The sequence below is a fragment of the Falco biarmicus genome, chromosome Z (assembly GCF_023638135.1).
Source record: "Falco biarmicus isolate bFalBia1 chromosome Z, bFalBia1.pri, whole genome shotgun sequence".
Taxonomy (NCBI): Eukaryota; Metazoa; Chordata; class Aves; order Falconiformes; family Falconidae; genus Falco; species Falco biarmicus.
The window spans coordinates 41,899,437-41,926,226 of record NC_079311.1 but is presented as its reverse complement, the minus strand read 5'-3'; the positions used below and the strand labels follow the sequence as shown (position 1 = coordinate 41,926,226).

Below are 26,790 nucleotides of genomic sequence, written 5' to 3'. Positions count from 1 at the left end.
ATGCCACCCAAAAAGCTAATGAGACAACAATGGTCTACAGATAGGATAGATTTCTTGTTAATTCCCTCAGTCCGAAAATACACTTGGCCTCACTGTTTCAGGAGTAATTTGCATTTTGCTTCCTAAACTTGGCTCATTTCATCTTATTCCTTCTGATAATACTATTTTATTTTCAGTGTTGGAACCAGAAAGTTAAATAAATCAGATTGTACCAAATTAAAGATAATAATAATGAAAAAAAAAAATAGCAGACACTCCATTGATTTCAATGGTAAATTAGTACTATGTGATGTTTGGTTTGATCCTCAGCTGCTTTCTTTGCTCCCAACAGAAGACAACCTTGCTTTGACGAATGAGCAGTACCAATGGTACTACTGGTTGCTATTGAACTTGGGTTGTTTCTGTGGAATAGCCTATCTTAGCAGAAAAGCAGAGGCAAAGGGCAGTTCCAATGCTGTTTGAAATAGGCCATACTCATCCTATGACACGGTAAAATCTGTTCTTAATGAGTGTAATAGCATCTAACTCAATGAATCCTCAAATCCACTGGGAATCTTGAGCACGGTTTGTAACAGATTGCTCTCTTGTAAACAGAGAGAGATCAACTGTTTTTCCCCTTTTGTGCTCCTGCAAAGAAAAACCAGCAAAAATGAGCCCAGAAAATCAGACAGCAAACACCGATGCATCACAAGACACTAACTAAATCCAAAATGGGTACATTCCCTATTAATATATTGTAGTCTCTCAAGGTGCACGCTCTTAAATAAACCAACCTTTTTCCTATGGATGCAATTCACAAGTTGTGATGTATTTAAAAATTAACAAATGGTATCAACTCTCAAAGGGTTTACACATGGACATACACTGTAATCACAGAGGAAGAAGGTGATGTCAGCAGTTAGCAGGTACCAGAAATGCCAGTTTTACTGTATGTCCAGCTCACACATAACTGTGCACACGGCACCCTCTGCAGAAAACCCTCTTTACAGGCAATATAAAATAAAACCATCCTCCTCTTTTCTCAGCAGGGACTGCATGATACTTCACCAGATTGGTTACGGCTTCAAGTCTACATGTTCATTTGAAGAGTTTGTGAATGTGGGGATGGGGTATATATGGAGTCTAAGAGTAAAAAATGGCTTCCTGAAAATGGTCTCTCTTCATGTATTTACATAAACAGAGACAAAAAACCCTCCAAAACCAAACTGAAAACAAACCAAAAAAAGTGTGCATAGCTGCACAGGTCCAACACCCAAGGCTCAAGTTTCTTGCCTAAGAAAACCTCAGCTACAGAGCAAACCGATAGATGCAACACAGCTGCAAAGCAGAAAAACAGGCAGAAAAATAGAAATGCAGTAGACTAAAACACACACATAGATACACACAAATTTCCAACACAAAGCCAAAAATTGCAGAAACAACTACATTTTGCACACATTATGCTCCTTCTGTGCCATCCTACAAGCAGAGCCTGAGAAGTACAGAGTGACCTTGCCTTACATAGATTCCCTGAAAACCACAAACCACAGATCTCCAGAACAGCAAAAATGAGAGGTGGAAAATGGGGATGATCAGCACTCTTGCATCAGCTAAGAATGAGATAATTCATTTACTTTTGCTTACTGGAATAAAATACTACATTTCCAAAAATATATATAGCAATCTGTCATGAAGCCATTTGTATCCTGCTCTTCAATGTTAGAATATTAGCCGCTATACTTGAAAACATGGAAAAATTACTAAACATAGCACTGGAAGACATAATGCATCATTCCAAATGTTACTTGAATAAAATAATCTGCATTTTCCTCCTAGCAGTCAGAAGTAGAGAAAGCAGTCCACATTACCTGCAGTAACAACTTGCACTGGAATTTAACTACTGTACAAATATTTGTGACTAGCTGTTAAGCTCAAAAAAGGTTCAGATGCAAAGCAACTATATTGTTCAAAGGAAGAACGAATAGTTCACTGTGTAGCTTAAAGCATGGGCACAAAACCATGTTAAAGGAACGCCAATACACCCACCGAGTTGTGGCAGTCTGACCCTGGCTGAATGTCAAGTGCCCACCAAAACTGTTCTGTCACTCCCTTCCTCAACCGAACAGAGGAGAGAAAATACAATGCAAAGCTCGTGCGTCAAGATAAGGGCAGGGACATCACTCAGCAATTGCCATTATGGGCAAAATGGATTTGACTTGGCGAAAATTAGTTTATTACCATTCAAATAACATAAAAAACCACCTTCCCCTTACCCCATCCTTCTTCCCAGGCTCAACATCACTCCCTGCAGTGGGATGGGGAATGGGGGTTACAGACAGTTCATCACACATTGTCTCTGCCGCTCCTTCCTCCTCACACTCTTCCCCTGCTCCAGCACAGGGTCCCTCCCACGGGACACAGCTCTCCATGAACGTCCCCAACGTGAGTCCTTCCCACACACTGCAGTTCTTCACGCACTGCTCCAGTGTGAGTCCTTCCACGGGGTGCAGTCCTTCAGGCACAGACTGCTCCAGCATGGGTCCCTCACAGGATCACAAGTCCTTCCAGCAAACCTGCTCCAGCCTGGGCTCTTCTCTCCATGGGTCCACAGGTCCTGCCAGCAAACCTCCTTCAGCACAGGCTTCCCATGGGATCACAGCCTCCTTTGGGCACCCACCTGCTCCAACACAGGGTCCTCCAGAAGCTTCAGGTGGGTATCTGCTCCACCATGGGCCTCCGTGGGCTGCAGGGGCACAGCCTGCCTCACCGTGGGCTGCACCTCACACTGCAGGTAAGTCTCTGCTCCAGCGCCTGGAGCACTCCTCCCCCTCCTACTTCACTGACCTTGGTGCCTGCAGAGTTCTTGCTCTCACAGTTTCACTCCTCTCTTCTGCTGTTGCATGTTGCTTTTTTCCCCCTTCTCTTTCTCCCTTCTTAATAAGCTACCACAGAGGTGCTTCCACTGTCGCCAACGGGCTTGGCCTCGGCCGGCAGCAGGCCTGTCTTGCAGCCGGGTGGCACTGGCTCCATTGGACACAGGGGAAGTTTCTGGCAGCTTCTCACAGAAGCCACCCCTGTAGACCCCTGCTACCAAAACCTTGCCATGCAAACCCACTACATGAGTACACAAACCCAGCAGCCTCACCAACTCTTCTGTTGTTTTAGCTATTAAAAGCAGGCAGGCAAGAAAGCATTGATTTCACCAAAACCTGTTTGACTTCAATACATTTCTCTCTATAGAAAATCCAGTGTTTTTTACCCTTAAATAAATCATGTGAATTGGGAACGTATTTTTATACTCAACAGAAAGAAAGGCAAAAGGAAGAGGAAAGAGATGAAGAACACAGAAGGATCTTCCTTCCAAATAGCGCAGATCCAAAACATTACCTCAGTTGCAATATTGATATTCCCCTTCTCATTAGTTTAAAAATAAAAACTTTAACTTCCTGTCAAGGATACACACACACATATGCATTTTGGAGAAGCGATAAGCAAATCGGCTCTGTAAGTACATTTACATGGAAATGTATTTTTACATGCTGTTTCACAGGAAACATCTGGTTTGTCACAGCTGTTTGAGTTGAAAATAAATATGTTTCTGATTTTATGGATAAAAAAGTGATTTTACTGAACTTGAAGGAATCTGTGTTTCATGAATATTTATGACAGATGTGAACATGAGGTGGTGTATCATGTGCATAATGCTCCACATTTGCTAGAGCATAAAATTCCTGACTTCTTAATAGCACATTTCATCCTTCTGCTTTACCAACCAAGCAGTGCTTCACTGGAGAGGAAGATGTTTTAGACTGAGATATTCGAGTGAGTTAACGTAGAACACATTTTTATTTCCCCTATTAATATACTATCAGTCTGAGCAATTCCTTCTTTTAGTGTACTCAGCTGAAGTAGGATAGCTGGTATCCAGCAGTTTTCCACTACAGATAATTAACAGCTGCACTGACTAAGTCTCAACACTAAGACAGAGGCAAAACCAGAGCAAAACAATTTGTGCATTTCAGACTCCCAGAAGGAAAGCCAAGCCCCTCTGCTCACAAGGTCCAGCTCTTTGTATCTGTGTGAGACCTGCTGAGCAGATGAAGCATTAAATAAAAGCAGTGCACAGCCACAGCAGAAGCAAAAGGAGTGCCTTATACCCTGGCCCACTCACATGCCTACCAACTACCTCCTCCACCACCCAGCCACCACATGGTATAAAGCCATCCTAAGCTGAAGCAGCATGTGAAGAGCATGTGCAACATGTGTGAAGGTGCATCTTACTCAGAGCTCTGCACCGCCAAGTAAGGACAGAGACTGACGAAAACCCCTTTAGAAAGGCAGGTTGATAACCAGAGGCAAAAATCCAACAAGGACCTGAGGGCTACCAGACAGCTCTGAGAGGATACACAATGCCACCCCAATCAGACTGGCCAACAGGTGACTGCTCTGCCCAGACTGGGGTAACTTCTTTCCATCAAGGGACTCCCGCAGATAAGACAACAGTGCTAGCCTCACCTTTTGCAGATTCCTCTCCAGTTTGTCAGTGAGATTCTGGAAGAATTACCTGGTTTTTGAGCTACTGCCATCAAATTTCTATGCCTGACTGCTTGAATAAAAATATATCAGCTTAACCAAACAAGCAGTTCATCAAGCAAGTCAAGCTCTTTCGCTGACAAGTCAGTTATACTCAGACTTTACTAAATCTGACTTAAAGGTACCAGAAATGGTGTGTTATTAAAAATAACTAACTAAAACTTTTAAAAAGTAATTATTAAAAAAGTGAATCAAAAAGCACATATTTAAAAACCAGGATGGTTTGGGGGCAAATGGAAATGGAGAGGTGAAAAAAATGAGTCAAAAGCTTTCATTTTTTGTTTCATATGTGGTTAACATACAGTAGTGATCATCCTTGAAGAGAAATCCAGTTGTTGGTGTTCACTCACAGCTGGATGTTACCCACAAGTACCATCACTCACAGTCACATAGCAAGAACCAGCTACCGCCAAAAGCAACCTTCATGCTTTCAGGGGTGCGCTGACTGGGTCTAATACACTGTCACAAAACACAGCACACAGATTTCTTATCCTCTGCCACAACACTTTTCAGGGGTGGTTTTTTTCCCCAAGTTTGCAAGTCAAAAAGAGGTCAACAAATATTCTTCCAATGGAGATTTAAACTTTGTACAATGAACTCAAACCTGCTGACCACAAACCTTCCAAATACCTTCCACAACAATTCGCAAACTGCAGGCTGAAAGGAGAACAAAACAAACAAAAAACTCCTGAAACATTCAGTAACACTTTTCAAACTTCTGAAATGAGCCAGTTGCCCAAAGTACAAAGTAGCAAACACCAAAAAAAAAAAAAAAAAAAAAGATAATTCAAACACAGACGCTGCAGGATGTGTCACTGAGTCACTATTTGCCCAAATTATGAAGTTACACTTTATACAAGAACAGGAAGCAGAGAAGCATTTACAGCTGAACACATTCAGCAACTGCACTCTCACCCTTCCGCACTAAACTGCTACCATCCTCCCACCCCTGTAACACAACACGTATAGTTTCGCTGTAAAACATGCAAACCTCCCCTGAGAAAAAAATAAAAATCAACATTACAAATAGCTCTATAGGAGCAAAGTGCTGTTAACGTAAAAGATGATATAAGACTCAATCCAAGAGCTAGGTTAATTAAAAACTTGATCAGCTACTCCCATCTTCAAGTTGACAAGGGAAAACAACAAAGCGAAGAAAGGTAAACCTCTTGGAGTGCAGGAAATAAACCCAGTTATTACTGTGTACTCAATAGTTAAGCCAAAGTTTCTGAGGAGGTGGGGGAAGAAACACTTTTCCAAGCAGAAGCAGGAAGGCCTCTGGAGGCACAAACTTACAAAAAGGCATCAGCCACCCCAGCAGAAGTCAAGAAGACCTCCACAGCTCTGTCTGGCCACGGGGAGGGAAAGCAGGGAACTTGCTGAAGCAGGGCTGGCTCAGAAGTAGGAAAGGTGAACAGTTTCAGGCCACAGCCTTGGCTGAAAGGGACCTCGAAAGACCATCTGGTCCAGTCCTTCCCGGGAAGGGGAGCCTGCAGATCATCTCACACCCCGCCTTGTTATGACCCTTTCTGATTTCTAACCATCATTATTTCTACCTCTGCTGTGAATATTCAGAGTTGTCGTGGGCTCAACACGCAGAAACGTCTGTGCAGAAGACCTAAAAAGGGAAGATTGATGAAATTAAAAAAAAACAATAATTAATACAATAAACCGCTGTTAAGTGTCGGGTATGCATGCAACCTAAGCCCTGACGAGCCACCCCAGTGCCTCCGCAGGCATCCACCCGCGGCAAGGGGGAAGTTCCCGGGGGACGGGACTGGGAGCCCGGGCCGGGTGCGCCGGCCTCACCGCCCGCCTCCCACCGAGCCCAGCACCTCCCGCGCCGCCCGCCTCCCGCCGCCGGGCACGGGCTGCTGCCGCCGGCCGAGGCGAGCCCGGCGGGGCAGCGGCAGGCCGCGGCCCGGGGTCTCTGACGCCGCGCCGCCCACCCCTCGCCCGGCCCGGTCCGCCTCCGCCGGCCGGCCGCCTCAGCCGCCGCCGAGACCGAGGTGCAGGGGGACGGGACTCCCGGCAGGCCCGGCCGCGCCAGCCCCCGGCCCAGCCCCGCGGGCAAAGGCGGGGGGCCGCAGCCGCTCACCTCACCTCGCCGTGCCGCCGGCGCCGCGCCCGCCGAGCAGGAAGGCGACCGCAGGCGGCGGCCCGTGCCGCGCCTCCCGCAGCCCCCCGGCGCCCGCCGCGAGGCAGAGCGGTGGCAGCGGCAAGGGGCGCGGCCGGCAGGGCGGGCAGCGCAGGAAGGGCGGGCGCGGGCGAAGCCTGGCAGCCGCAGGGGCAGCGAGCGCGCCCCGACACCGGGCGCTCGCGGCCAGCCCCGCCCCCGGCCCCGCCCCGCCCCGCCCCGCCCCGCCGGCGCCTGCTGGCCAGGGGCGCCCGGACGCTGCGGCGGGGTTGGCGGCGGCAGCGCCGCGCTCTCGGGCCCGCCCGCGGTGAAGCCGCCGGGCAGCAGCGGGTGCCGCGCTCCCCTCAGCCCGCGCGTCGCGCCCCAGCGGCCGGGGCGGAGCTCCCGACCCGCGGCCCCGCGCAGGGCCCGGGTCCCGGTCGCGGTCACAGGCGATGGAGCGTCTGGAAAGCGGCGCGTGGGGAGAGCTGCGTGTGCGAAATCAGAAACCAGCGGCATAAAACTCTGGAAGGGCGTTTGAACATTATTTTTGACAGCCAAATGGGTGAAGCGGGTGTTTTCTTCGTTCAGAAGTAAAAAAAAAAAAAAATTCGGCGTTAGGCAGCGTGTCTTCCACGGCGATCAGCTCAGCTGAACGCTGCCCACGGCGGCGACCTGCCTGCTGTTTCTGCAAGTTAGCTTTTGCAAGTGGAAGATACACGATCAGAGTGAAAGCAGACTATAAAAATTGCTGCAACAGCAGTTGCAGGCTATGAAAAATGCAAAAGAATTTATTAATCTTTGGTAGAAGTTACGATTTTGAGATCAATTTCCATAACAATGTGGTGATTTAACAAAAACGTAGTATTTCTAAATGAACAAAGAGCTCGAAGTTAACCAAATTGATCTTCCACATGTCACAAGATAATTTTGAATATAAGCCTTTCTTCCAGTCCTTGAAGACCATTTAAAAGCAGTGTAAGACTTCCATGTTAGCTTTCCTATGGGCTAGAACAAGGGGGTTTTAATTTTTTTTTTCTAAATAATACATGCAATGGCTTTGTCTAGCTCAGAAAGAGAATTTTTTCTTACAAGTTCAAAGCCATGTCGGATCACATCCTTCTAGTTAGGAAGATACATGATTTCCCAAGTAGGAGCTTTTTTCCCCTTATTTTTCAGTTTTTAAGGAAAAGTGGATCCTTCATTAGCAGCCTAGCCCAGCCAAAGTCTAGAGTTGTGATTTAACTAAAACCAGGTTTCAAATGTTTGGGGCACTGAATTGTTTGTTGAGATCCATAAAATCACAATGAGACTCAGAAAACAGCTCATTCATCTTTTGTCAGGAAGACAGGAAGATGTTTAAAATAAACACCAATAAAAATACTCATTAGGAATAACTGTGCAAGCAGAAGAAAATGAGGACTGCCTGCAGCTGGAACCACTGATTGACTGATTTTGCCCTTCTTGCTTACAGGCAGCTAAAAATTCTGGAGACATAACCCCATTGTTTTCCCTGTCTCATGAGGATGTCTTCAGGTGAGGCAGTTCTGTCCAGAAGATTGGTGGGGCGTGGATCATTTAGATAACAGAAATGACTGACAAGTCTCAAAACCTTATTGACCATAAAACCTGTCTTTATAATATGCAGAGTGAATGTTTTATTAAGGCCAGCACTGTCTGCTGTATGGATCCAAAGAGAAAAAATTAAAGTTAAAAAAATACAGCACTATGCAGTCTGAAAACAGTGATTTGAAGAAGACTTAAACACATTGGCAGTGACAGAACTGCTTCAAAATGTTTATCAGCAGTCATCACCATTGTTTCAGAAAATACCAGTAATTGATACCGGCCAGAAAGATAGTTGTGAAAAGCTCAGTTGCTGCAGAGCAATAATTCCTATGTAAAAAAAAACAAACAACCAACAACTGCTCTATTTCATCATCATAGCCTACATTTATTTCCCTATTAATTAATACTTTAAATGACAACTATAACCAATCTTGCACAAAAACTAGTAGAACATGCAACACTAATGAAAATGTATCATTATTTTAAAACTAATAGCCATGTATTTAAACAGAGAACTAACAAAACCACAAGTTTTGTCTTTAAATGTAAACACAGTAAAGCAAAGAATCCTTGAATGAAAACCGCTTATTTTGGTTTAGAAGAACAAAATGGGTGGCATACAGCAGCCAGACCACTCGGCATGGTTTCCTATTTGCTGTATGTTCACAGTCCTACAGTGGTCTTTCAGAACTGTGTCCTAACACTGCTTTGAAGCCAATAGGAGTGCACATCTACATACATTAAACTGTAGAAAAGTTGAGAATCTCAGCAAGATGTCTTGGGACCAGTACTAACAGCAATACACTTGATAAGGGATTATTTATATAGGCTTCACAAGACAATGTGACTTTCAAGCCTGGAGAGAGCTGGCCTTGAGAAGGAAGCCAGATTCGTACTAGAAAACCCTACATACTAGGACTGAGTGTTAGTGACTTACTGCTGGCAAAATATTGTGCCTGAAGAGCTTGGTCTAGAAGTAAACAATTAACAGAAGGCTGCTGGAGGTGGATCACCTGCATCATTTGTATCTGTTCCAGAGGTATTTTTGAAAATCAAAACTGCTGTTTAAATGAAGTAAGAAAATGCGATGTGCTTTGAGAAAGAGGTATTAAAAGCACCCAAATTAGTATAATAATGGTTATTTATAATTAGATGAACTGGAAATGCAACAGTAGATGTGTGATCATTAACATATATATTTATATAGCTGGCATAGCACTGAAACCAGGATGCATTCTGGTGCAAAAATTGAAGTCAGCAAATTAGTCAATGGTAAAGGAACAAATGTTGGTTTATCTGTGTCAGAAACATTAAAACTGATGGTGGTGCACATTTTTATAACATTGAGAGTTATCCCATCAAAGATAACAGCATTCTGTAGGTGCCTGTATTACATTAGTTTTACCATGTTATGAGGCCTCTCTGCACAGAGACTTCGTTATAAGCAGTAGTTTCCACAGATGTTGAAATTTCCATCAAAAGAAAACATCTGAGGTATAAAGTACTTTGCAGTTGATGCTATGGAAATAGTACATTTGCTTTTTCTTGAACTCCTGGACAAATAAATCAGGAGATTATTCTGAAGTGTGGGCATCCTACATTTCCAGGGGATGACTAACATATAATTGCTTGACTTGTACAGTCTACAGTTTTTAGATATTACCAGCCCAGTGCTATGTGTCTGTGCTTTGTGTGGTGTTTCTGATACCTGTATGAATGAACAAAACTAATGTTAAAACCCCGCAACGATGTAAAAAGAATAGGGTTAAGAGTTCCAAAGTGAGCGATCATGTAGGCCAGTGTTTAAACCATGGAAAGGTATTTAACCTTGAAGAAGAACATCATGGAAAGCCCCAAGGTAAGATAGGCTGTAAATTTCTGCTTTGCTGTCTTACGGCTACTCACTTAGATACACATGCAAGAATTTGGAACAGCATTCACATAACAGTGAATGCTTAACTAACTTTGGGTAATTATAATACTAAAATGCACACCCCTTTGTGAATAACGAGTGTGCTAATTATGCCTCCCTAAATATTTTAAACACAAAGTTAAATGCATAAACATGATTGTGTGTAATTATGGGCAGTAAAAGAAATTGTTATGCACCAACCAGCTGTACTTTGGTACTGTAAACATAACGATTAATCAGAATGAGGCTGTACTGCCTGCATTAGATGCCTGGCACCTGATTCTGCAGAACTAGAAATGAAAGCAAGTATCGGCTGTGTGTTGATGGGCTTATTGCACACCGGGTGAAGAACCCTCATCTAGAATCATAGAAGCCCTGACAATTCTGTGATTCTGTGACAAGGATTGTTTTTTATAGAAGCTTTCACAGCACTAGTAGTTGAAACTTTGTATTCTTTCTTCTCATTATGAAAACAATACATACATATAAAAAGGTCAGCTACCAGAGCTAATGCGAAAAGACAGAGACTTACAGTGATTTCTAAATGCTGAAGAATTGTAAGTGTAACTCCAGCTTCTGGCCTAGATGAAGAAAGATTTAGGGCATTATTGTTAATTCGCCTTTTAGATCACTCAGAGTAGCACCATAACAATAGACTCTCCAGTCAGAACAGTGGTTCTGACTCTCCAAGTTGAATGCATCTTATGCACAGGCTTCCTCCTGCCCCTCTCCTCATCTCTCCACCCCTAAAAAAACCCAACAAACCAAGTCAAAGAAAAAGAATTACGTTACAGAAGAAGCAAATGTAAGAGCATCTGTGTTGAAGTAGATCCTCATCTTCAGACCCTACACCCATGCTGAAATTTGACTGAAAATATGATGTTAGCTGGGCTAACTTTTCCTTCAGTAAAATCCCGTCCCTTTTCAAAGACAAAAAAGTGTAGTCACTCACTTGTTAAAGTCCAAGTTTTTATCTTGTGTCTTTTCTAGTAAGAACATCTTCTCAGGATCAACAGGGGAAAAAAATAATCCTAAAAGACCAAGCATAAAAACTGGTGCTTCACAGTGTTAAATATGTTGACTGCACTTTTGACGCTGGCAGACTTGCTGTCACTTCTTCCTCTCCAAAGCAAACTGAGAGAGAGGGATTTTATGTCAACAAAATAAACCGCATGCATATATGTCTTAGCTAAAAGTTTACTACCATCTAATTGCAACTGAAATAGGTCTAACTTTTTCAGACTTCCTTATCAGTCCTACATCTCAGACTCTTTTCTGTTAGATCCTTTTTTCTGTTTTTTAGCTTTCCTATCACATGACAAAGAAGGAGCGACTCTCAAAATTTTGCAGAGCAATAGATTACCTTGAACAATTTGTTATTTCCTAACATGCTTTTTCTGCTAAATGATAAGGTAAACCAATCTGACTGTTATTACCCTTTCACTAAAAAGAGTAATCAAACAAGAAAAATCAAAATGATCACTCTGCTTACTGAAAGCTACTGAAAACTTTCTGGTAGAACAAGAGTGCCAAACCAGTTATGATATAACCCTCTGGACACCCATAGATAAAGTACTATCAGAAAACCATTATCATCCAGCAGAGCCATAAAACTTCAAACTACTCAAGAAAAGTGTTAGTCATGTATTGATCACAGTAAGTAAGACAGACTATACTATTAGTCCTAAAGATCCCAAGCAACAGAGGTCTAACTCCCCACAGCATCCAATGAAATGAAAGGTTTAACACCTTCCTTTTTTTCCATATACCATTAACTTAAATTGCCAGACATCTGTCTCTACTCTTGACAAGTCTCATCCATGCAATGTCATAGAGTTTGAGGATTCTACCTTTGAAGGTGAGATTCTCTTGAACATCTGATCTAACCTGAAGAAATGAAGTTTTGTAATCTAAGCATTCAAAAGATTTATAAAAATACCGATTACCAACAAGAATTAACAAAAAATATTTTAATTAAGTCAGGGCTATATACCAAAACTAGAGAGGGATGGGGTGCTGAAGGCAGCTGCTGGGAGATTGATCATCTCCCCTGCCTCCTGTCTCCTGCTCTCAAGGGAGGGCATCTTAAATCCACATTATGTGCTTCAGAGGTGCTGAGCACATTGCAGGATATGAAAGACCACATTTGCAACACATTTCTCAGTAGCAGACAAAAAAGTAGTATGAACCATGTCTTTTCTTCTGCACAATAGGTGTGCATGTATTTTTTTTAAGTGCATCCTGATTTACATGCACATTCAGGGGCTGATCTCTTATCTTAAAAGCCTGTAGGCTGTCCACATATAACAATACTAATTCCTTTTACAGGTGTTAGTATTAGGTGGTATTTTCTACTTCCATTTTAAAAGAAACCCCTCTGAGAGCTTCATCTGTATTCCAACTCACCTATTTAGGTAATCACTTTGTCATGTTAAATTGAAACAAGGCATTCACAAAAAAAAGCAATACCTAGGACACAAGGAACAGTACATTTTCCTCTACAACAGATCTCAGAAGAACTATCAGCTGAAATCTGGCTGCAGTCTTGCATTATTTAAGTACAGACATCTTATCACAGATCAATGAAATGTCCTTTGCCTTTCCCAGCTTTTGTATGCTCTCTCTGAGTAACCCTGGATGCTGGCCCTGGGCATAGTGTCTGTAAATGGCAGCATCATTCTGGCTTCTTCAGCTCTCTCTGCAGAGATTGCCTCGAAGTATCAACTCTGTTGCTTAATTGCACAGCCTTGTTTGGAGAAAATGTCCAGTATGCTCTGATATGAAAACATACAGCTTCCAGGCTAACTAAGAATTACAGTTAGGTGGGCTGGTCTTGCCAGAACAAAATCAACATCTACTTATCATCTGAAAAGGCAGTAAAATGCCACCTTAGCAAAGACATGTTGGCTTGGACATCTGGATATCTGTCCAGGATCCTTACCAGATTAACTGTCAGCTTCATTGTGTGACTTCTTTCTGTTCACCTTAGTTCTGTGTCTTTGGTATGTTGACAGCTCCCTTGTCCTGCACTGGGAAATACGTTCTTCATTCAGGATATCTCTGAAGGTTGCTTCAGAAGGTTCATTGGTTAATGTTACTCTTCAGTATTGATTGCTGCCATTTTCTCTAGAAAAGTAGTACCTGCAGGCAATGGCTGTATTCACTCTTGATGGTTCACCTTGAATACCTAAGTAGCCAGAATTAAGTAATTCTTTTCCAAAACAATATAAAAGACTGAGTCCCTTATTATCAACCCTTTTAGTTTCCGTATGTGTAAGCCAGTAAAAGGAATGCAACACGTTCTTTTCTATGGATGTTATACTGATGGACAGATTTCTGTGCTACCAATTGCATATGCAATAAAGGATGCAGATTTGCACAGTCACATGCGCAGGTCACAGGCTAAACCTGTTTTCCTGAGACCATGGGCTGTCATTTGCAAAATTTAGGCATATTTGACTGAAATTCAGAAAGTGCAGGTTCTAGCCTGACCTCTGCTGTGCATAGTTAAAGTACAAGTCAATCTTCTGCGTTCTTCAATATGTCAGAATAAGAATGCTTTTTTCCACCTAACAAGGACACTGAGAGGCTCAATTTATTAGTGACAGTATGTGGCTATAAATATATATATGTATTTATATATATAAAAATGTAAATACATAAACCAGGATAAAGGTTATGAAAAGCTTTCTCCAGGGTACAAGTTTCATACAGTGGTATTTATTTCTGTGAAGGCAATGCTGTGGTTTCTGGAACTAATGTCTGTGAGGCACAAGTACCTGTGTGTGAACTTGATTTGCCATCTCATGGGTCACAACAGGGAGCTAATAAAGAATGAAAGCCTTACAAGTGATTTAGCACTGAGACAAAACAACGCGTTTCCATTAGGGCTGCTAGCTAATTATCCACAAGTGGGCTGAGACTGCTGCCAACATTAACTCACTGGCTACAGCAGTCAAACCTCCTTTTGCCATCAGTAGTTCAAAGATGGTATGTACAGAATACTGCTGAAATTAAACAAATGGTGTTTCTACACTCCCAACATAGCAGGAATAAGAACACATCACCTTTGGAATGTGTCACATCAACAGCATTTCCAGATTTTGTGCGGCAAAAATATGGGTACCATAGCAAAGTCTGAAGGTTCAGATTAGACACAGCCTCTGTGACACTGTTCACCTGCAAACCTGCAAGAATTGATACTGCACAACAGATACATTTTAAAAACAGAATCCTTTAAAGGGACAGAAATAATTAGCAAATAAAAATGCAGTGTATGGAGATAGCCACCAGATGGTAGAAACCACATAGTATGGGTATCTTGAATTTTCTCAGTTATACTACATTTCTTGAAACCATGAAAACTCATGCATGTGTTTATACATGTGAGCTCAACAGGCTGACCTGCAAAAATACTACATAAATTATGAACAATGGGTCAAACTTTTCTACATCAAAAAACACCCATGAAAAACAACCTCTGTGGTCAGTTTGCTCCTGTTAGCAGAACACATCCTTTATGTTCCTTCAAACAAACAGATGAGACAAAATTAGGATTTTCACAAAAATCAGCAATATGATTCACAGTAGTCTTCAATCAACTGGTTGCTGCATTGTCAAACCTGATTCTCAATCTAAAGTCAAGAAGTCTTTGGTGCTTACTAAACTCTTTGGCCTGATAGCTTCTGCATAAACGTTGTAGAAGTGAACAGTGTGCAGTGGAAGAACCCTTTTCAGGATTTTCATCCACTACTTTATGCAAATACCATCTGTTCACCAAAGCAACAGTGATTTGGCCTCTAGGCTGTTCTAGGCAAACATAAAAATCTGTCCTGTCCCACAGATAAATAGATACAGAACTCCTAATCAAATACCACAGTATGCTATATTTCTGGTGATCCTGATTTACACAGCTACAGGGACTGCATCAGTCTTCTATAGTCACAGTCTCCCCAGACATCAAAACAGCGTAATGTTTAGGAAACAAGGCTTTCCAAAACTGAGTGTGTGTGTAAGGGAGAGTGTATTAGGCCTTTTGGGAGTGCATTAGGCCTTTGGGAGTTTCTGGGTGAAGCACAAAAGCTTACATCTGCATGGGTTATCACTACCAGGTGGCAAAAAAACCAACCCAAAACCTCTTGCCAGCACTTGAATCCAATGCCATCACCACTGTAAGAATAATTCTTGTTTCTAGAGCTTCCTGGCTTAAGAGTTGAGATATTGACAAGAAAGAAGATGCTAGATTTTGAAGAGTTCACAACGTCTCTGCCAGCTCTGCACAAAGGCTGGCAATGCTGCTTTGCTTGTCAGGTGATCCATGCCTCTAAGTGACTGACGTTTTGCACCAGAACCGTGAGATAAAATTCTGGATCCTTTGCTTTTAAAGGTAGGTAAAAACATCAGGTTTTGTTTCTATACTTAGGGGTAAGTTGCTGTAAATTGGCCATCTCCAAGTTCTCTTTGGTCCTCATGCACTTCTGGGTCTCATCTCTGTCTCTCCCCTTGATACTGCAGTGGCAGCTGGTAGAGCTGTTGCGGAAATATTTATCTTCCTTGACAAGATCCCATCAGAGCCTCCACTTTAAATAATGCTCTGTGTGGATTGCTTTGTTGCTTTCTGAACAACGATCACAGTAGTGGAAGCTGGAAAGATAATTTGTTGCTCCTGCTTTTACCACCTTCCTTGACAGGACAGAAATTAAGGCATATCTGTGCCTGTCCTCTTCACCAGTGACTACAGTTCCCATTGGGAAGAGATATTGTTTACTATTACATTCCATCTTTCCCCTAGAAGATTGGATTATTTCATGTGGACTATTGATACAGACAGTGGCAGTGGTGGAAAGTGTAGTGCTATCAGGGCTAATTCTATCATTGAATTTGTATAGGAAACTGCCAACAAAAGACTATTTGGAGCAGCAGTGATGAAGAGGAAGCTGTGCAACAGTTGAAATGCAACTATGTGTAGGGGCCCTTCTACCTTTTGCCTGCTTATGGCATGCTAAGGCTAACTCCTGAAGTCAATTCATACTCTTTGCATAGCCAGGGACTGCCTTAGGTCTGACAATAAACTGCACATAAGCACCTTCCATGAGCTAGCTGCTCTGCAGCACAGAAAATCACAGCTGGCCCAACACAGCCCAGGAGCTTATTAGATCTGCACGTTATCCACGGCACTACCCTAAATAGCTCTTTGTGGACAGCACTTTTAGGAGTGCAGTCAGAGCTGGCCCTTGTCCAATATCCATCGACCTTTATAGACTTGAAGGCTCTAAAAATAATGCATTTGAAATAATATACTCAAAGCAGGAATATGACAGCCCACTGGAACATAGCTCAGCACAGACTGTCTCTCTTGGTGCCTGAGGATCAGTAAGTGGGGACTAATTGCATTGATAATTTTTCTTCTCTGATTGTATGAATGTGATTTTTAAGAGCCTGAAATCAGCTGCAAGTACAAGCAATTACAGACCTGAGAACCATTTTTACAAGCTGTTGCTGCAAACACACTTATGCCTGCCCCAGAACACTCTGGGACATAGGGAAAGAGCAAACATTTTCTCACTTTTTGCAGTGGCTGCTCAGCAGTGCTCCAAGTCTGCAGTACTACTGTTGGGCATGACCTGTGCCACTCACCCTGCTAATGTTACTCTTCCATCTCACAAAGAAGGAACTTTAAAAAATCTTCCCTTATAATAAAACAACCTTAGCAGGAAAGAAATACCAAAAAAACCAACCCCAAACATTAAAGAAAACATGGATTTCCTAGCTATACTTGTAACACTTTCCTATGTGTGCTTTCTGGGTGATTGTCATTCCAGGTGGGAAAGAGGATCCGGGCTGTCTTGAGGTGTCTCCATTCAAATTTAATCACCTCCCTTCTCTGTACAGAAGGCAACCCCATGAAGCAATTGGAAAAGCCTAGCAGCTGTCCTTTTGTGAATCTCAGTGTATCTGCTGTGGTTTCTTCCACATCTCCAACTCTTGCCATGCTTCAGGCTCTAGCATTTTTTCTGTTTTCATTTTTTTCCCCGCAAAGCACTGACAGCCTTTTACTCTGTTCTCTGCAGTCCCTCAAGAAACCACAAGCAGGGCCTTGCACTTGCATTACATGGAATTAATAACTGTCAGTTGTGACAATCATTTGCATGTAGCCCTTTCATGCTACTCTGGCAACACACAGGGACTATTGCAATCAAGAGAAGGATAATTTATATTTGCTTTGGGGCAGTGCATGATTTACAAGGCATAATAGAAGAGGCTGAAGACAATAGCTCTTGAGTATTATTTCCAGATGTGCTACTTTGCCTGTGTGACCTTGGGAAAGCAGTCTTTATATTTTCAAGTTTCCATACATGTGCTGGTTCATTAGTTGCTCTGAGGCTTTTTGGCTGGTGAGTTCAGTAGCTGTCCAGTGTTTATGTGCACCATGCATATAACATAACAGAAATGTTAAGCTACAATGTCATACAAAACAAAACAAGTATATTAACAAACTAAAACTAAAAAGACAGGAATATTTACTGGTACACTGGGAAAGCAACCAAAAAAGGATATTATCTTGTAAGAGTTTTTGAACTTTGCTGCCCTGTTCATGCTCACAGCTTGAGTCACCAAGTGCCTGTTTCTGAGAGCTAGGGAAAAGCCAGTGAAATACCCACTGAGATTTCTAAGTGGGTGCATGAATGCAGGATAATACTGTCACTGTCAAGCATTACTTAAAAAAATCACACAAACTAACAACTAGTGGAAACCTATTAAATGATAGACTAAATTGTTACATATTGTAATTTGTTAGATATCATAGCAAATCTGTACAAGGCAAATAGTTACTCCACTACGTAACAGAGGAAAACTGCTCTCATCATACCACCACCGCATGTTACTCTTAAAACATAATGATAAAAAAGGATTTCAGTGAGGATTATAAAGTTCTGGTGGGGATGGACCGCTTCTTTCCAATGTAATGGCCCTGGTTCTTTGTGCTTTACATGTAATTCACCAAAGAACCTGGTCTTCTGTTACCTCTACAGTATAATTGTATGGTGAGGCTGTGCTTCAGATGTAAGAAAAAACAGCCCACTGTGACACAGCCATTCCTAAATATGCAAGCTGTTACAGTACTAATCACAGGGCAAAGAAAACTTGTTGCCACATTGTTAGGTCAGAGAAAGAAGCAGCCTTGAAAGGACAAAACTCCCCCTTGTTTTATGTATACTGTTTGTTGCATGAGAGCCCATACAGTGTCTGTAAGCCTGAAATGACAGAGAGCTAAAGAGAACTTAATTGGACAACTTGGGGATATATGGAAGAGAGGGGAGAGGTTTAAGATCACCTTTAAAGATGTAACTTCTAATCATCTTGCTGCATAGTAGGATTCAAAGACCCACATCAAGACAGAGAGGCTTCCACTGGAACGCACAGGCACCGTACGGTGAGCCAGCTCCGACACCCTGCATGAAATAAAGGACTTCAGAATTAAACATCCAACATTACAACCATCACTGAAAGTTAGACTCTCACATCTTTATTAAATAAAGGTAACTACAGATATGGGATAATAGCTCAATTAGTCCTCAAAAGACATAGCAGATACTGAAAGCTTGGAAAAATAGATTATATTTCTCCTACACACAGCTTTGGGTTACTTAGTTTCACAGTGATGTTAGAATAATTTTTTTATTCCTCACTGTGATAATTAAATTCCTCACTGTGAAAACTACGTCAATAAATACATTGATATAAACCACAGTGCCCTCCTCCTTCTCATTCGCTTTCCCTCCTCAGACTTCTCCAAAGGCTCTTAAGCAGTTGTTTTAGCCTGTCCATGAGTTTTAAGCATCATAAATAAGTATAGTCTAAGCGGACCTCCTGGACATTATGCAATCTTTGGTTTATACTAGGAAATATGTCTTTCCTGCAAATTACAGACAGTGAACAATTAAGCTAGCGCTACAAATGAAACAGAAGCGCAAACTTCCTTTTATTTTATAGGCACTTGTTCTAAGATCTACACAAACTTTGTGTCACATATTCTACTCTAGCACTATGAATTCATCTAAATAAATGTCAGATTCACATTCTTAGCGTGTTTCTATGAGCAGAAGGAATCAGAGGTATAGAGTCTGCTTTGTCATTCTGTAGATCACTTGGTGAGGGAAGGACACTACGGTATGACACCACCATCAGGCAAGAGTCTTCAGAAGCTAAGGCATAGTCTTCCCTTTGTGCAGCATTAAAACACCTCATTTTTTAAAGGAATCATTTCTACAGGAAAATTACATTACCCTCCTTCAGGTAGAACATTGTTGCACACTGTTTTTCAGAGGCAGTGCTTTCTTCCAGCAGTACATGTCTGGGGAATCAAGCTACACGTTCTTTCAAACTAGAATCCTAAAGTGGGGACAGCTGTTACCAGAAAATAGCAAGGATCCTCACTGAATAGTTACCTTTCATATGTCAGAAGAAGCCAATTTCATGCTTTGTGGTCCCAATTCAAAGTTCATTGAAGTCTGGAAGTTTTCATTAACTTTGATGAATTTCAGATCAGATAATCTAGAAAACCCCAAAATCACATAGTAGTACTTCACCACCTAGCTGCCAGCCTCTGGGTGGGGATACAATTAAAACTGAGCAAAGTAGAACCCAGCTGAGGTTTTCACTCAGATCCTTCCCACAGCCCTTGTGCATCTGAAAAGAATATTTTACAGCTTTAGAGTAAACCTGACATTTTTACATAGCTTACATCCAGTGGGATTTCTGAGAAAATGGCTAGTGGTGGGTGGGGAAGGCAGCTTAGGTGATTTTTCTTCAGATAAACACCATCTGGTACAGCTTGACTGCATCCATGCTTGGTATCTCATCCTTGAAGAGATGACTGTTTTCATCTGCTGTGTTTAACAGTCACATGTGCCTCCAGGGAATAACTTATTTACATGGCAAAGACAGAAAAAGAGCATAGTTACCAGGCAGCTACCAGCAGTGGAGACCCCTGAGTAGCTTGAAAAGAATGGTTGTGGCTGTTCTGGGCACCTGGGAAGAAGGGAGGATTTTTGGCAAGGCGACACCACTGGACTGATGATTAGCAATGACAACCATGCGAGCCAAGGATGTTGCTAACACTTGGAGACAAGGTTGTAGGTCTGGAAGAGAGATGTCCTTTGTAATGACTGAAAGAATCCTGCCATAAAACGGGAGAGTCTAATGGGTGTACTGGGTCTGGCTGACCCCCAGAGCAGCCCTCATAGTGCTGTGCTTGCATCGGTAGCTAGAAAGGTGGTGACAACACACCAGTGTTTTTGCTACTGCTGAGCAGCACTCGCACAGCATCAAGGCTGCCTCTCCAACCTTCCCCCTGGCCCCCTCACCAGCAGGCTGGGGGTGGGCAAGATCTTGGGATGGGAGGGACATAGCCAGGACAGCTGGCCCAAAGTGACCAGTGGGATACTCCATACCATACAATGTCTGCTCAGATATAAACACTTAGAGAAAGGAGGAGGAAACGGGAGGCATTCATTATTTACGATTGTCTTTTGGAGCAACCCCTATGGGTACTGAAACTCCGCTTCCCAGGAAGTGGCCAAACATCGCCTGCTGTCGGGAAGTGGAGAATAACATCTTCTGTTTTGCTGCGCTTCCATGCACATGACTTTTGCTGTTGCTTCATTAAACTGCCTTTATCTTCACCCACAAGTGAGGTTTTTTCCATCTTATTTTCAACCCCTTCTGTTCCGCTGAAGAGGGGAGTAACAGAGCAGCTTGGTAGGCACCTGGCATACAGCCAAGGTCAATCTACCACAGTCTTTTTCGCGCCCAAGGTGGGGCAAGACAACAGCAAGCTTGTGTTAAGTGTGCTATAGCTATAGCAGTTATTAAGCATCAAGTTCCTGTGTGGGTCACAAAGCTTGTTGGCTGAACTGCTTATGTCTATTTTTCTAAGCTTGCGAACACATTAATAGAAATAGTGGCTATGCGTTTTGTCCAGGCATTGATGGCCTTGCTGTGCTGGGGCAGCTATTTTGTGGGAAGATGAGAGAATACATCTGCCTCTTCCTGCCCAGGACTGATGTGGATGGTTTTGTTATGCAGGCTCCTGAGATCCTTGTTCACCCTTATGTGAGCTGTTTAATACTAGTAATTAATACTGTTGGCATATTATGGGTTTTGTGGAATTTGGCCTCATCCTGGTGTAAGAGAAGATAACTTCTGGGTGAGGTAATACTGAAATGTGTCCCAAGGCAGCTGGTCCTGGGGTGGCAGCGTGTGTGGAAGGATCTGGGCAGATTCCTGGGACGGTTATCACCTCCCATAGCCTTGGACTTTACATTTGAACAGGCAAGCAACCCTGGCACACAGACATGTCACCTGATAGAAGGGTGCCTTGCCTACCCCAGTGAAAACCAGTAGCTTCTAGCACTGTACTGAGGCCTGGCCTGTACCTATTGAGCCACAGTTCAGCACTCTCAGAGGACTGTGGTTGAGGTAGGGACCCAAACTGCATCTGAGGACACCATGCTTGTGACAGGGACACAATGACAACTGGAGTAAATATCCCAGTAGTAAAAAAGATACAGTGGACAGGAAGAACAATGGGTCCAGATCATAGATTTATAAGGGAGGAGGAAGAAGAAGAAAGATTTGATCGAGACCAGTCCTTCAACCAAGAAATTGGAGGAAGGCATGAGAGAATTCAGACAGAAAGCAGAAATCACCTGGTCCTTGACCTCATCAGAACTTCAAGATATGCAGAAAGATTACAGTCACCAGCCAGGTGAGCAGATTGCTGCCTGGCTGCTCCAATGCTGAAATAACGGGGCCGACAGTCAGCAACTGGAAGGCAAGGAAGCCCAACAACTGGGATCCCTTGCTAGAAGCTGGGGAATTGGGAGAGGAATTGGAAGAGGCAGCAATCTGCAGTCTCTGGAGGTGCCTCCTCTCAAGTGTGAGGGTGAGATATCCATTCAAGGAAGATCTTGTGAACTCCCTAGGGAAGTGGACTACTGCAAATGAAGGCATCCAGTACCTGAGAGAACTAGTGGTACTGGAAGTCATCTACAGTGATCTAGACGATGATGAGGTCTCCAAAGATCCAGAAGAGGATGTCCTGTGCATACCAGCCATGTGGAGGAAGGTGATTCAAAATGCCCCAGTGTCATATTCTAACATCTTGGCAATGATATATTGTCCAGATATGGATACTCCAATTATGGAGAAAGTGTCTTCTTGGCTCCAGTACTTTGAAGAAAAACTCTGTACTTCCTTATCCCTCCCAGCCAGCAGCTTGGCTGTCAGGGGTGTCCCAAGAAATCAGTCCTCTTTTGCTCCAGTCAGAGGGAAAGAGAGCCCCAGGCACATGGCACTGTCGTTCTTCCTGCGTGACCAGGGGGAGGACATGAGGAAGTGGGATGATGAACCCACTTTTAAGCTGAAGGCCTGTGTATGCAAACTGAGAGGGAAGACATCTGTTAAGAAGGGGTCAGCCAAGAAGGCTGTCAGTGTAGTGGCTGGAGAGACACAGGAAGGCAATCAACACTCCCACAGGCACAGAAGAACTGAAATCATCTCCCTTGATCCTGCTGAGGGACTTCTGGTCTGGCACTGCAAGGGTCAGTAAATACTCTGACCAGGATCAGGAACAGAGAGTCCCTGCCTCCGGCCATCAGGAGGAAAGGGATGACCAGATATACTGGACCGTGTGGATTTGATGGCCTGGCACATCAAACCCACAGAAGTATCAGGCTTTGGTAGACACTGGTGCACAGTGTATGCTGCTGCCATCAGGGTATAGAGGCATAGAACCCCTCTGGATCTCTGGAGTGACAGGGAGATGCCAAGAATTTATATTGGAGGCTGATGTGAGCTTAACATAGGACAAGTGGGAAAAACACTCCATTGTGACTGGCCCAGAGGCCCCTTGTATCCTTGGCATAGACTGCCTCAGGAGAGCGTACTTCAAGGACCCAAAGGGGTACCGATGGGCTTTTGGTGTAGCCGCTGTGAATACAGAGAAGATCAAACAGCTGTCTGCCTGCCTGACCTCTCAGAAGGTCCCTTCCTTGCGGGGCTGCTGCAAGTTGAGGAACAGCAGTTGCCAGTTCCTACCAGGACAGTGCACCAGTGGCAATATCACACAAATCAAGACTCCCTGGCTCCCATCCATGAGCCAATTCATCAACTGGAGAGCCAAGGAGTGATCTGCAAGACTCCCTCGCATTTTAATAGTCCCATATGGACAGTGCAAAAGTCTGATGGAGGGTGAAGGACAACAGTAGATTATTGTGGCCTGAATTAAGTGATGCCAGCACTGAGTGCTGCTGTACCAGACATGTTAGAGCTCCAGTATGAACTGGAGTTGAAGGCAGCCAAGTGGTATGCTACAACTGACATTGCCAACACATTTTTCTCAATCCTGTTGGCAGCACAGTGCAGGCCAGTTTGCTTTCACAGGGAGGGGTGTCCAATACACCCAGAATTGACCACTCCGGGGTGGAAGCACTGCCCTACCATTTGTTATGGACTCATCCAAAGTGCAGTGGAAAAGGGTGATGCCCCAAACATCTACAATACATCAGTAAGATCATTGTGTGAAACAAAAAAGCAGTATTATTTGAGAAAGAAAAAAGAGTAATTCAGATCCTTCTGAAAGCTGGTTTTGCCAAAAAGAAAAGCAAGGTCAAGGGATAAGCACAGGAGATTCAGTTCCTGGGAAGAAAATGGCAAGATAGATGTGGTCATATGCATATGGATGTGGTCAGCAAGATAGCAACTATGTCTTCACCAGCTAACAAGAAGGAAGCACAAGCTTTCCTAGGCCTTGTGAGGCTCTGGAGAACGCATATTCCAGGTTATAGTCAGCTTGTGAACTGTCTCTATTGAGTAACCCCAAAAGAAGAACTATTTTGGGGGGGGGGGGGGGTCCTGAACAACAACAAACCCTTGAGCATATCAAACAGGAAATAGCTCATGCAGTAGCTCTTGGGCCTGTCCAGACAGGAGCAGCTGTGCAGAATGTACTCTACACTGCAGGTGGGGAGCATGGTCTCACCTGGAGCCTCTGGCAGAAAACTTGAGAACAGGAGAAACTTGAGGTCATCCATTAGGGTTTGGAGCCAGGGTGTCAGCATCAGAAGCCCGCCAGAAACCAACTGAAAAAGAAATATTAGCAGCATATGCAGGGGTTTGAGCCACTTCAGAAGATGTTGGTACAGAAGCACGTCTCCTTTTTGCACTGCAATAGCCTACGCTGGTTGTTGAAAGGAAACATCTCCTCCACACATCACGCAACCAGTGCTACACTGAGTAAGTAGGTAACATTGACCACACAATGAGCTCAACTGGGGAAACACAGTCACCCAGGAATTTTGGAAGAGATCATGGACTTTCCAGAAGGCAGAGATTTTGGAGCATTACTTGAGGAGGTGGCTCGTGCCCAAGAGGCACCACCATATAATGAGTTAGCAGCAGGTGAAAGGCATTACACTTTGTTAACTGATGGATCCCATCGTGTGGTAGGAAACCACTGGAAGTGGAAAGCTGCTGTGTAGAGTCCCACAGGACAAGTTGTTGAGGCCCCTGAAGTAGAAGGGCAGTCAAGTCAGTTTGTAGACATGAAAGCCATCCAACTAGCACTAGACATTGCTGAATGAGAAAAGTGGCCAGTACTCTACCTCTGTACTGACTCCTGGATGGTGGCTAGTGCCCTGTGGGGGTGGCTACAACAGTGGAAGAAGACCAGTTGGCAGTGCACGGGTTAACTCGTCTGGGCTGCTGCATTGTGGCAGGTCATTGCTGCCTGAGTGAAAAACATGGCTTTAAAGGTATGTAATGTAGATGCTCACATGCTCAAAAGCTGTGCTACTGAATAATAGTAACACAATGAACTGGTAGACAAGGCTGCTGAAATTGAAGCAGCTCAGGTGGACCTGTACTGGTAGCATAAGGGTGAGGTATTTGTAGCTCAATGGGCCCATGAAACCTCAGGACATCTAGGGACAGATGGAACATACAGATAGGCTCCTGATCGAGTGATGGACTTGACCGTGGATGCCATCACATAGGTCACTCATGAATGTGAAACACATGCTGCAATCAAGCAAGCCATACAAATAAAATCTCCCTCTAACAGAGGGCACTGGCTGCTTTTTTGGTATGGTTTGGCCTGGCAAATTGACTTACACTGGCTCACCAACAAGAACTTGCCAAGGCAAGTGCTATATACTCACCATGATGGAATAAACTACTGGGTGACTAGAAACACACCCTGTAAACCATGCCACTGCCTAAAACACCATCTTGTGCCTTGAAAGACAAATTTTGTGGTGGCATGGTAGCCCAGAAAGAGTTGAATTAGATAATGGGACTTATTTCTGAAATAACTTTATAAATTTCTGGGCAAAGAAACACAGCATTGAATGGGTGTATCACATCCCCTATGTTTATCTTTCCCATTTTGATCCATTGTGCCTTCACTGTGTTAAAATTATACCAATTTTACTACTTTTAATTAGTAGTTTAGAGACTTGAAAATGGTAGGGAAACAGTATTAAAAGGTAAAAAGATGAACAGGAAGAATACAAATGCCCATGAGGGAGTCAGTCCTTTATTGCCTGGTGTCTGTTGAGCTAACCACAGTGCCTCTGTATGATGCATCAGTACTTTACCCACTGGAGTGTAAAACCTCAAAGATGGCAGGATTTCTCACTTCCCTTGTGAGATGATTCCCAGACCAAGAGATTTCAGCAGAAAGCTCATCGTAACTTTTCCTTACTTAGCATCATTCTTTTTTTCCCCTGGTTTCCCTTTTCCTGCAGTAGACAAATCCCCTGCTTGCTTGCTGCCTACACATCCTGGTAGACCAGCATTTTTCTCTCCTTTCTGTACATTTTGCCAAGGCACACTACTATCTTCTAAGATCACTTTGTGGGCTTCCCTAGCAGCCCTCCCACTGTTGCTGTGATCCTCCCTGAATTAATCTTCCACACCCCAGGAGGGGAGCAGAGGAGACCCCCAAGGGGCTCCTGCTCAGGGGGATGCCCATGGGTGCTCATTCTGGTGACAACCTGGGCACACCCTGCTCGCCGTGAGCCCGGCTCCTGGTAGGCCCCACCAGGTGCCACGCACAAACCACCACGCTCTTGGTGAGATGGAAAAGGAGGGGTGCTGGAAACACCCACTGGCCCCTCACCCCGGGGCCTGTGAGGGACCCGCCACCACAAGGAACGCCCATGGCCACACCCCGCCCTCGCACCTTCACTGAGGGGGGCGGAGTAACTGACCAGGGAGAACACGATTGGTTTGCTGGGTGGATGGGGCGGTAACAGAGCATGAGTTAGCCAATAGCAGCTCAGGACACTTTCGGGGGGGGGTGGGGTGGGGTGTGCCAGGAGGTGCCGGGGGGGGGCGGGGGGGGGCAGGAGGCAGCAGCGCCAGGGTTGGGGAGCATGTCTGCCACCAGCAGGGCCCCTCATCTGCCCCATGCCTCGTTTTCTCTGTTTGGCTGCCCAGCAGGAGGGAAGGGGAAAGGTTGGTCCTTCTTTCACACCTCAAAGGGAGGGGAACCCCCAGCTCCCTAGCTCTGTATTAGTGGGTATAGCTGGAGGGGAAGGCAGGTCTCAGTCACGGG

At 43.9% G+C, this 26,790-nt stretch overlaps 1 protein-coding gene across 5 annotated transcripts in view; it reads right to left on the bottom strand.

Moving 5' to 3' along the window:
• GOLM1 (golgi membrane protein 1) overlaps positions 1-6,912 on the bottom strand; it is a 32,773-nt gene extending 25,861 nt beyond the window's left edge. For 2 of the 5 annotated variants that reach the window (XM_056323795.1, XM_056323792.1), the window contains exons 1-2: positions 6,671-6,912; positions 5,869-6,190 (exon numbers count right to left, since the gene is read on the bottom strand). Coding sequence is in view for 2 of the 5 variants with exons in the window: in XM_056323792.1 (XP_056179767.1) it covers positions 5,869-5,878 (10 nt within the window). In the remaining 3 variants the exon portion in view is untranslated. The remainder of the gene's footprint in view (positions 1-5,868; positions 6,191-6,670) is intronic. The other 3 variants (XM_056323794.1, XM_056323793.1, XM_056323796.1) reach the window with 3 other exon arrangements.
• Between the last annotated feature and the right edge of the window lie 19,878 nt (positions 6,913-26,790).